The sequence below is a fragment of the Coffea arabica genome, chromosome 9c, assembly GCF_036785885.1.
Source record: "Coffea arabica cultivar ET-39 chromosome 9c, Coffea Arabica ET-39 HiFi, whole genome shotgun sequence".
Lineage (NCBI taxonomy): Eukaryota > Viridiplantae > Streptophyta > Magnoliopsida > Gentianales > Rubiaceae > Coffea > Coffea arabica.
The window spans coordinates 41,567,938-41,580,619 of NC_092326.1; the positions used below are offsets into that span (position 1 = coordinate 41,567,938).

General features: G+C 33.1%; 1 protein-coding gene across 1 annotated transcript; it reads right to left on the minus strand.

Moving 5' to 3' along the window:
* Window positions 1-8,309: 8,309 nt before the first annotated feature.
* LOC140014319 (chlorophyll a-b binding protein 6A, chloroplastic-like) lies at window positions 8,310-9,914 on the minus strand. The gene is made up of 4 exons (XM_072064991.1): window positions 9,632-9,914; window positions 9,409-9,511; window positions 8,778-9,066; window positions 8,310-8,654 (listed from the first exon to the last, which is right to left on the minus strand). Exons 1-4 carry the CDS (start codon window positions 9,820-9,822, stop codon window positions 8,503-8,505), a joined length of 735 nt encoding a protein of 244 aa, XP_071921092.1. The 5' UTR covers window positions 9,823-9,914; the 3' UTR covers window positions 8,310-8,502.
* Window positions 9,915-12,682: the final 2,768 nt, after the last annotated feature.

The window sequence follows — 12,682 nt, forward strand, 5'->3', positions numbered from 1 at the left end:
GAACTTGAGCTTGAGATAGGTCAAAATGAACTCTGTTGATCGAATAGCTCGCAAGTTTAAGTTCAGTTATTTAGTTCAACATCACCCCTATCTACAATTATACGACAAATTCATCTATTTTGTCTGGGTCGATTTTTCCTTTTCTTTCCTGGACTGGTGATCAAGAAAGTTGGTGAATTTCAGAGCCTGCATTTCTAAACTTTGACATCGCGAGAACTAAATTCACCACCCGATATATGTGAAACAAAATTTATGCAAAATTGTATCAATCTACCAAATTACCAAGAAACCGAAGCTTCAAATCATTCAAATCACTCACCCCCATGCAGCTGTGCCAGTCCAAAGCAGTGTCTTGCAGAAATAACATAACCAACTTGCTGCTCACTGTCACTGTTTCCGAAATCACCACAATTCTGATTGAAATGGGTCTACTAGGTATTCAGAATTTTCAGATATATAAATAATGGAATAAGAAACAGTAGCCTATTTGTCAATGCACATATTTTTTTGCTTAGAAGACCAACACAAAAGTTAAAATTCTCCAGACATATATTAGTGAGTAGTACATGACATAGGGAAAAGTGATAACCAAGAAAAGACATTCTTGATCAAAAAAGCATGCAACTAGGGAAACTGGGGATATTACTGAGAACTCTACTACAAAATACTAGTTGCTAAAGTTAGGAAGCACATTTGTATCTGTCCATTTCTAGAGCAAGACATCATCTATGATCCATACAATATACTGATTGGAGCGAAGGGGGAACTATTTGCTCACATGACAAGGAACAAAATCTGCCTACAGAGATTAGAATATTGAGACAAACATTTTGTACGAGTTTTTTTAGACAGATAGAGGAGGAAAGAAATAAGGGCTATAAGTCAAAAAAACAAAAGGGACTGATTGGTACTGATGAGCAAAGTGGGGGGTGGGGTAGACAGGAGCTGAACCTTCTTCAAGTCCAACGAGTCTTGGAAAGGCTGCAAAGAAAAAATAAAAGAAATTTAGAATTCTTTTTCCATAGAAGTGGAAAATGGTATGCGAAGAGAAAGAAAGAAAAGGCGAAACCTGATTAAAATTGGCAAAATTTTTATCGTCTAGGGTGTTGGAAGGAACAAGTGTGGGAATCCAGTTGTCAGATAGGTTTAACTACTATTAAACAAAGGGTTCTCTTAAATTTTTAACTTTCTTTCTTTGTTTCTTGGGTAAAACTGAAGGGCTTTGTTGCTAACCAAATGCCTGGCTGCCTGTACAGACTGTACTCTTTTGCCTCACGGCTAGGTTCTACTGAGCTACCTCTCTCTCTCTCTCTCTTTATACCTACACACAGTACACGCAGCAAGTGCAGTTGAAAACACCACAAACTATGTACGAGTAGATAAGTTTACTAGTACTTATTAATGTTATAGTATGTATTCGAATCCAACCATGGTGCCGAATTTGGCATCGGGAAAGCGAATAGAACTCGCCAAATGAAACACTTATCATTTCTATTAGAATACTCTTCACCAAATGAGGCATTCACCATTAAAAACTACTTAGTGTCTGTAATATGTAGTATTATTTTTTGCTGGAGATCAGCAAATCCCAAGTCAGTCAGTTGCCTGGTTTCTTGTCTTTCTTTCTTTGCTTCTATACACCTCGAAATGCACAGACACGCATTCACGCACGGTAGACCACAAACAACATGAAAACTTGTAGTAATTTTTTTTTTCTTTTCCATGAAAATGATGCTGATGCTGATGCTGATGACGATGAGAAAATGCACTTGATCTCCTCCTGCAGGAATGTCATGTGCTGCTGCTGCGTCTCTCTGCAGTTAGTTCTGTGCTTTCTTTCTCTCTCTCTCTCTCTCTCTCTCTCTCTCCCTATTTGTCTACTACTATCATCCACCTATAAGAATCCCAATTTATATACTGCCTCTGCTGACATGATTTTGTGTTTGTTCTTTCTAATATTACTCTAATTGTTTTTGTTTTTAGTGCAAAAAAAAAATTTACTAGTGGTACAATATATTCTTTTTAGTCCCTCGAATGTTGCAGAAGTCCATCACGCATGAGATTGAACTGAAGCTCCCCACAACATGCGTAGCAACGCTGCTCTACTTTTGAGAGAGAAATATATGGTTTTGGAATTCCGCCGCTTCTCTTATTCAGCTCCCTTTCTGTTCCCAGGTGCAAACCCTAATTAATAGTACCATGCTACTATACATACAGGAAAACAGAAACAGTAGCCTTCAATTCTCTGGCTCAGGGAACCATGACGAGCTTGAAACAGAACATTCAGGCTTCAGCTTAGTTAAAGTACAATGTAGGTCGTACCTCAGTAAACCCTATACACTACACCTTTTCATAATCTTGTAAGCTACTCTGTCTTTTCCCTTTTTACTTTTTTACTTTCCAGTGATTCAAACAACTATAGCTAACACTTGGGATCTACAATCATTTTTCTCACTATCCCCACATACAAAACCATTAAAAAGAGAGAGAGAGAGAGAGGTAAAATAAGAATTATGTTCTTTTTTTTTTTTCTTCTGCAACGATAGATTATGTATTGATTGACAAAAATATACATTTATACGAGCAAAAGCTCAATTAGTTCTAATATGATATGTTCCTGCAACAGTAGATTATGTTCCTTTACCAATTCAGAAAAATATTTACTTGCCTTCAAATCAGACTAAAACGAAAGAAGAATTAAACAGATGTGTCCCTCCACTTAATATGATATGCAGGTGCAAAGTTATGTATTGAACATGTTAGGAAAGTCATGGTATAATGTCGAATTCGTCAATACAGAAATCAATTACCACTAACCACGTAAGCATTATTATCCTTGACGAGTACCAACTTTACGCTTGAATTACTCATTTGCTGTGATGGAGAATTGGAGATACAATGGGGGGCAATTGTCCCCACTGATCCAATCAATATATATATATGATTTACGCATATAAATTCATATCCTTGCCTTCATAACTACATAATATTACCATCATTACCCTTCAATAAGATATTTAGACACCGTTTGGATTGAAGAAAATGAAGGGAAAGGAAAGGAAAAAATATCGATGAAAAAGAAAGGAAAGGAGAGCATCATCCATCTTGTTTGGATTAAGTACGGAAGGAAATAAAAAGGAAATATTTAATTTGTATGAACTGAAGAAGGAAAAGAAAGGAAAGGAGAAAATCGTGTGCTAATTTACTGGGAAAAAATTAATCTTTTAAAGATTTTAAATTATTTCAATCAATTTAGTTTTATTTCCCTCTATTTCCACCCATTCTTGGACGAAAACTATAGTTCAACAAAACAACTAGATCCTTTCCCTCTCTATCATTTTCTTTCCCTGCTCAAAAATCATTCCAAACAATAAAAATTGAATCCCTCCAATTCCTCTCCTTTCCGGCTTTCCTTTTCCTCCCATTCCCTCAATCCAAACAATGCCTTAAAAGGTATTTAGTTGATATTATTTTTCGATTATCACTTTGTCCACACAAGGAGATTGATTAAAAATAATAGATAACCTATTTCACTTCTCATAGTTAAATAAAAATCAACCAACAAATATTCAACTTACCTTTATTCTTCTTTTCCTTCTTTTTTAATGTGCTCTCTACACACAAATCTATTTGAAAAGTTGCCATAATTTTTATTTCTTTAAATATTGAGATTCATAAAAGTTGCAAGTTCCGTCATTATTTCACTTTTACAAATAGGAAATATATATTATGAATTCGATAGATAAAGTGGCAAAATCATTCTTTAAGGATTTAAGATTTAAAAGGAGTATAATTCAACACTATAAGTTTGTCTCTACTGAATTTTTTTTTTTTAGCTCCGCCCTTCCTTATTTGTTAACTTCTGGTACTAGTCGGCATGTGCCAAAAGATATCCTCATCAACACCGAAGAATTTGCCATGTTAGAAAACGGAGTTGGGTTCTTCTCAAAAGTACGTTATAATAGCTAAGGTGACGTTTCGTTCACGCCTTGGAATTGGATTTGGATTTGAAATCATTCATCTTAGGTTTGGAATGAATTCAATTATTCCAACACATCTGTTTTGTTCAGTACCATGAATGTATATCATTACTATAGTTGATGTTTGGTTCGTTGACTCTTTCGAAATAGGATATAAGAAATTTTCACTAATTAAATGTATTAATATAAATGTATTAGTAAATTTAGTATAACTAATTAATAATTTCTATTAGTAAACATGTATAATTATTAGTATAATTGATAATATCAATTATATTGCATATACTAATATATATTTTATAATACATATAATTAATAATATCATTATTATAAGTTTGTAACTAATTAAATTAAATATTATATAATTAAATATAATTATACAAATATTATAATATAAATATATAATTATAAATATATAATTATTTTTATTATTTTAATTATATAATTAAGGTTTTTAATTATTTTTATTTAGTCAACATATATAATAACTATACTAATATATTATATAATTATAATGTATATTATATAATAAATATAATAATTATTATATATTATTATATTTATAATAATAAATATAATTATAATTATATAATATATTATTATTATTATATACACACATATATTATAATTATATGCACATGTAATATACATTTATAAATATATTTATAAATAATATAAATAAATTATTATGTCATATTAATAAATTTATATTATTATTATATACACATATGTATTATAATTATATGCACATATAATATGTATTTGTAAATATATTATTATATAATATTAATAAATGTATAATATTTTATATAAATATAATTATATTTATTATTATAAATATATTATATAATTATACTATTATTATAATAAAATATATAATTATACTTAAATATTATAATTATAATATATACTATTTATAATTATATATATGTATATAATTATATATTAATTTTTTTAACGGGTAGCGGGACGGGCCCTTTTTAAATGGGAATCAAACTTGGGTTTTGTCCAAAAGCTTCAGATTATAAGGGAATTAGGGAACTCCAAAATTTTAGATATGATTTCAAAATCCCAATTCCAATAATAGTAATCAAAACAACAATTATGAGATTTATTCCAATTCTCTATTCTAAAACCCTCTTACCAAATGCCACCTAAGTATTACTTCTTTACATTATGTAAAAAGCATTATGTAGCAAAGAAAAAAATGTGTAGATCTTGAGCGTGAGTGTTAGAAAAGAATAACTTACAATATGAGGGACCATTTTATTGTATTTTTCAACAAAGAATTGAAGAATATGTTGTTCTCTCAATAGGAGTGGTATCGAGTTAAGTCGAACTTGAGTAGCATATTACTCAAACTCGAAATCGATCACTATCAGTGCTACTCGAGCTCAAGTTTGAACGAGTATATAAATTTGAGCTCGAACTCAACTTGACATAATTGAAATCAAGCTCAAATTCGACTCGTTTGAACTCAAATAAATTGCAAACCTTATCAAGGTTGAGCTACTCGACCTTGAGCTCGAGTTTTTCTATTCTTGTTTTTAATTTTTTACATTTTAGATTTATCAGATTACCATTTGGCCATCCATCACTTTTTTACTGAACATTATTTCATGTAAATTTATTAATTTACGAACCCATAATAGTCATTCCATAATTAAATATATATAAATAATATAAATACTCGATTGAACTTATCGAGTACTCAAGTATTTAATTCTGATACTCGAGTTCGACTCATTACGCGTAATGAGCAGCTAGTTCGAATTCGATCAAACCGAGTTCGAGCCAAACTTTTGATCAAGTCGCACGCAAGGTACTCGCGAGTGGCTTGGCTTGATTGCATCCCAATCTCTCAGTGCAGGACTTTGCTTGGCATTAGGCAGCCAGTTGTCACTTGTACAAAGAGCCAGAAAATGCTCCCATCAACCAGCAAAATTTTCTTCCCATCAACCAACGCTGGGACAGATTTGTATGTATTTCTGCAGCAGGCATGAAGCATCCATTTTTCCAGAAAATGGACACGGTGCCAATTTTTTCGGAGCCCGACAAAAACGTCATGTGATAGTCTAACTTTTTTATCTAACTAATTTATGTCAATATTGACTTATCTAACTTTCAGATACATGATTAACTATTTTTTATACATTAAGACTTAGGAGGCTTGGAGGATGACTCGAATTTAAGCATTCCTTAACTTTCGAATCATGATTAAGATAAATTTGTATTATGGCCCTTTTATTAGAGTTGTAATTATACATTTCTAGGCTAACCACAAGTTGGAAACGCAAAAAAAAAAAATAAAAAATGTTAATCATCTACTTGTGCCTGATGTCTTAGTTAACAAGGACATTGTGTTCATCTCATTTAACATTTCTCCATTATTGTCATCCAATATACTTCGCCTCTGTTCTAGCTATGTGTTGGTCAGCAACCAAAAACCAATTAGTTTCATTAAGTATCATTCAAATTAAATTTTTGGAGCACTAAACTGTATTAAAATTAACGTGGATTCTTCAAGATGCAATCTGGCAAGTTTAGTCAAAAACTAATATATCTACTCACGGAACAAAATTTGATTTAACACCTTTGGATAATGGACAGAATTTTTTTTTTTAAACATAGCAAATTCCTCCAAAATTTAGAACTGGATGCCGAAAGGATCAAAGACGCAAGTTTAAATTTCATCTAATTACAAATATCCAATGATGGCCACTAGCAAAAGTCACAAGTGCCAGCACAATTTGAATATGTTGGTAAGAACGGATCACTTTTCACAAAAGATTGTGTTTTCGAATTTTGTTGGCCATATGAAAATTGTGTTGACGGGCGATTTATAAGAACCTTTTCGAAGGCATGCCTTGACCTATAATGGTGATCGGAGTCAAACTCGCCTAAACTTTTTTCTTCCAAAAAAAAAAGAAAAAAAGCAAAAGTTAGAGGTCAAGAAATTGTACAATGACTAAATGGGCCAGAAAAGCAAAATTTCCATCTACAGCTTTGACCCTTATGCATCAATGCATGTTGTCCTAAATGGTGGACCATCTCATTGGGAAATTACAAAGGCCCAACTTGCATGCTTTAAGCCCAGGCTGCTTCATTTTTGTAGCCCATCCCACTATCACAACTTGCAAAAGATGAAATTTTATTTCCGTGCAGAAGTGCCGAAAACAGACGCAAATAAAAGCAATATTTGGTGAACTTTTCGTCATTACCTTGACATTAACCAGCACTACATTTATGGCTAGTTTGGGAGTTAAGATAGAAAAGAAAAGAAAAGAAAAGACAGGATTGGTTTGGAGAGAAGAGGGAGGAAGAGAAAAGAAACAAGTTTCTTTCAAGCTAGGTTGTTTAAGAGTTCAGGAAAGAAAAGAAAAGAATTGATTTCTTTTTGTTTGTGAGTTGAAGAGGAAGGGAAGGAAATGATTTTCTGATACTTAGTTTGCAAGTGTGTCCCTTTAATTAAATCATGATGTGACAAGCTAGAAGGGTAATATTTAGCAATTATTAAGAGTAAAAAATGTCGTCTTGGTAAGTCAACTTAAGTCACCCGAAAACTTGTTACTAGCAGAAGGAGAGTCTGATCCCACCAATTCCCTTACTTTCCTTCCGTCTGACAGCTCCCAAACTGAAAAAGGATGCAATTTCCCGTCCAATCCTTTCTCTTTTTTTTTGATCATTTCTTGCTTCCCAGACTAGGCATAAGGGCCTCTAATCTCTATTAGCCTTTTGATATTTTCAACCCTTTCATTTTTTCAACATTCCAAAAGCATTCTCGAAGGGAATAATTGAAACAAGATGTTCACAATTTTTGCAACTGATGTATCATCAAACTCTATTTGAATAGCCACTAGGGTTAATCATATCCAGTGGCTAGAGGAGGGCTATAAGGATTTTCTTCACTATCGAATTCAGAGTTTAAATCTTGATAATTGAGATGAGAAGAGCACAAATTTGAGCAGGTTAGGTTTAGTCACAAATACCCCTCGTAATGTTTGATAAGTCGCATATTGCCCCCTTCGATAAAAAATTGGATACCTCTTACCTAATCTATTTGAGCAGGTTGTCTGCTTGGGGGAAAAAAAAATTAGTTGGCTACATGAAATTTACGAGGGTAAATATGTCCTCAAATTTTTACAGTCAAATTTTTGTCTGCAGGAGAAATTAGTAATGTTTTCTTACTACATGGGCTATTTGCCACTCATCTAACATTACAATGGAGCAATTTGCCATTTAGCCTCTAGTATATGCCCATATTTCTCTTATTACTCTTTCTGTTCAACGATTCGAGTAAATTTACAGAAGGAATTCCTTTTGGATGAGTATTCTCAACACAGGGAAATTGGATGTATTCATGTTTGCTCTGCGAAACTGAGTGCAGCAGAAAGGTGTTGGAAGGAACTAGTACATTACGTTCCATAACAGGCAGCTGGGATTCCATGAATGTCGATTAACGTTACACAAGAAAGTTTTTACAATGTGTGTGATCTAAGTACTGCATCGATCATCATGTGATTCAAGGATAAATAGATCTGGGGATGATGACGTTTCCAATGTTGTTGTGCCATGGATCTGCCAAGTGAGCAGCTAAGTTCTCCAGCGGTCCAGTTCCAGGGTATGCCGACTGTTGAACCGCGAATCCCACGACAGCCAACAAGGCAAGGCGGCCTAAAGATCCAAAAACAAAATGTGTATCATCAGAATATATGCGATTGGGATTGGGAGAAAGGGAAAAAAAAAAAACAGAAAAGAAAAAATTGATGAGCAAGCATGAAGGTGTGTTGTTGTTACCATTCTTGACTTCCTTGACTTTGTACTCTGCGAATTTTGCAGGGTCCTTGGAGAAGCCCAACGGGTCAAAGGCTCCACCAGGGTACTTCTTCTTTTCAGTGTCTTTCTCAATGCTTCTCTGGTGCTCTACAAAAGCAATGGCAAGGAACTCAATGGCCAAGATGGTAGGGAGGTTGCCCCATGGAACTGGTTGCCCCAAGTAGGTTGCTTGTCCTCCTGGAATGGCTGCCCACTCTTGAGCCTGAACCCAGTTTCCCAGACCCAATGCCTCTGGTACTAGGACCCCTGGCTGCAATTCATTAAGTGATTGACAGTAATTTTACTTTTCTAATTAATCAAGAACTGGACACCCGGTACTGTACAAAGAGACTAAATGGGACAACTTTGCCTCGCGGAAAACCAATAAAAAGCAGGAAATTGATCACCTATATGTAAATGTTGCCGATGCTAGAATTTGAGGGATGGAATACACTTAAATATGTCAGTGTTAGATACATGGTATATCGCGTGTGAAGTTTAATTCGGGAGTTCCTGCCTGATAATCATTTTCCATGAATGTATGACGGGGATGAGTTGGTTAGAAGTTTGAATCCCAGAAATAAGAGAATCATGACTCATGCATGATACATACCACAGCAAGCATGGCCCATCGGCAATGGATGAGCTCAGATTCCTTGTATCTTTCCAAGTTTTCTGGAACTTCACCAAAACGAAGTGGGTCGAAGCCGAAGTCTCTGAACAACACAAAGAGATCGTAATGGTACATCACACGTCATTAAGCTGCTTAAGAAGCCAAAAAACAAAAAAAAAAAATGTCCAAGCAGTCATCTTTCACTTGTAGTATAATTCATTACCCTGGAGCTGAGCCATCAAGGTACGGTGGCCGTGGCTCGCCGGGCATCCATTCAGCTGACATGGTGAACCTGCTGCTGGAGGAAGCACTGGTGGGCAGTGCCAGGGAGGTGGCGAACTTTGACTTGGATGATGAGAGGACTGAAGGGCTAACGGCGGCGATGCCGCAGCTCGTCAATGTATTTGCTGCCATCTTCTTCAGAACTGGAGAGAATTCTGGAAAGCAAGAAAAAATGGCAGAAGACAAAAAGATGGTTTGACAAGGAGAAGGGGTGTGACAACAGGGTAGCAGGACTTGGTATAAGGGAGAAAGAAGGATATAGAGCGAATCCAAATGTTGATCGTTATTGGCTAAGGATACCAGATTGTGTTGTGTTATTGGGCCACGTATAAGTTGTTAATCCATGGGGATATCTTATGTGGAATATCAAGTGGATAGGTCTTAAAGGTCGAGATCTTATGGTGTTTTCTGTGGTGGGAGCTCTTTCCAGCCTAGAAAGATCGAGGTGGCTGTAAATGTCACCAAATGAAACTTCCAAGTGGTTAATGTAATCAGTACTGTTTTCAGTAGAAGCATATAAAAACCATCAAAACTCAAACACTATCATCACAGTCAAAATAACCATGGCTATGTAATTGAGTGTTTTCAGCAGTGATCACAGCCATTTTCACATTATAGACATATGGCAAAATGTCTCACAGCATATACAGCTCAAGCAACTCATCAACATGTCGATTTAACGCAACATACAATTGCAAAAAAGGTGTTTTTAAATCATTCTTCAATCCCAATTATCCCCTAATTCTCTATGATTTCAACCCTTAATTTGACTATATTAGGCTCCATTTTGCGAATGAAAAAAAATAAATTATAGATCGAGAGAGATGATACAGTGAGGATGAGCTAACATATTTTGTGGCTTTCAACAATAATTCTAGGGTATTTTTGACCACTTATATCCATATACAAAGTGGGCAATTTAGTCATTTTATTAGTTTTTTTTTTAAAGCCAATTCACAAGATTTAGGTATGATTAGTCTCGAGGGGATAAACTATATATTATTTTAGTTTGAAGAGGTAAAGTGGGATTAATCCCATAATTCAAGTAGCAAAGTGCCATTCATCCTTTAGAAAAACGTTAGGGATTTCAAAAAAATGTAATTTTTTTTGGAGTTAGTATTGAGAGAGATTGACAACCAAGAATAACTTAGTCAATAAGACACCGTAACTTAGTTAGTAAAACGCTTTACTTATAATCGATATGTCGAGTTATCAAGGTGCTAAAATGAAAAATCACTATTGATTCTCTTAGAAAAAAAAAGAGAAAAGGAATAAAGATGTATTTTCTACCATCTACAATTTGTCACTACAAATTGTTTTAGGTGTATTTAAAAGGGTTAATTTCACATTAGTCCTGTATAGTGGTTTAAAGTTTTAATTTGGTCATTTAAAGTTTTAAAATGAATCCATTTAATCCCCTTCAATTGAGAAGTCTGATTTTGATCCTCAAAAGTAGCAAGAGCTATCAATTTGGTCCATCAAATTAAAAAAAAAAAATCTCAATTTGGTCCTTTAAACAAGAAAGTTGTTCTAATTTTGATCAATTTATCATATTTTGTTAAAGGATTAATCTTTTATATACTGACATTGTACATACAATCACCATTAGATACATGACAACTCACTTGAATTTAAAATTAAAATCCAAATTTTGTTCATATGTCATGCATCCAACTGTGATAATGTATGTATTGTCAGTATATATAAGATTTACTCTTTGTTAAATACATTAATATTTTGCTTATTATAAAAGATTTAACTTCAAAAAGAGAAAAATAAGCAAAGTTTAGTTGTTCTCCAAGAAACATTCACTCATTAATCTTTTTTTTTTCATGATAAATGGGTGGTCTTTAGCTACTTATTTTTATTTCAGTATGCAGCAATGTAGTAGTTTCATCCGGACATAAAAGGAGCGTGCTAATTTGGTGAAAAAAGTTACATGTCATTTAAATCACTAAAGTTGGAAAAAACTTAAAATAGAATGACAGTAAATCTTATTAGTTTTGTTTCTTTACGGTTTAATTCTTTCATAGTTATCAAATCATTAATATGAGGATAACATTTTTATACATTGTTAGCGTATATATTTTTGTTTTTTACACTTGCAGGTCCAAATCACATCACATAACATGAATTCAAATTTTAAATTTAAATCATATATATGTGACATATATCCAAAGTTTAGTGTATACAGAGTTAATCCTTAGTATAATTCAATATATTAGGTTTAAAAGATCAAGTTGGAACATTTTTTGTCTCAATTTGGCAAACCAATTTGAGATGTTCTAGTTTGAGGGACTAAAATTTTCGAGGAATGAAAATTATCAAATGAGACTTTTCGATGTGAATGCCAAACAGAATAAAGATAGGGTTAATTATATTTACCTTTCCTGAGGTTTGACCATATTACCAATCAATCTCTGTAATTTGTCCAAATAACGGTCTCACCCTTTGAATGATCAAACATTTAACAAAAATCCCCTTAATGACGAAAATGCCCTTATTGAGGCCATGTTATATTAAAAAAAGAACATATTTTTATTTTATTAACTCTGAAGCAATCCAAAAAAATAGAAAAAGTTTTTACTTATTATTTTATAAAAACCATATATTTGCTTCCATAAATAATTTTGAATCAATACTTATTTTAAATCTTAAAAATGAATATTAACAATTAGATAAATTGAAAGAAAAATAAAAAAGAAGCAATTATTTTAAATCCTCAAGATGGTTCAAATTTGTGGTTCAAGGCATGTTGTGGAGAGCACAAGGCATGTTTTCCTCAATTTGAACCATACTCCAGGAATTAAAATAATTTCTTCTTTTTTTTATTTTCTTTCAATTTATCTAATTTTTAATATTTATTTTTAAGATTTAAAATAATTATTGATTCAAAACTATTTATGGAAGCAAAGATATGATTTTTATAAAATAATAAGCAAAAATTTTTTCTTTTTTTTTGGATTGTTTCAGGATTAATAAAATAAAAATA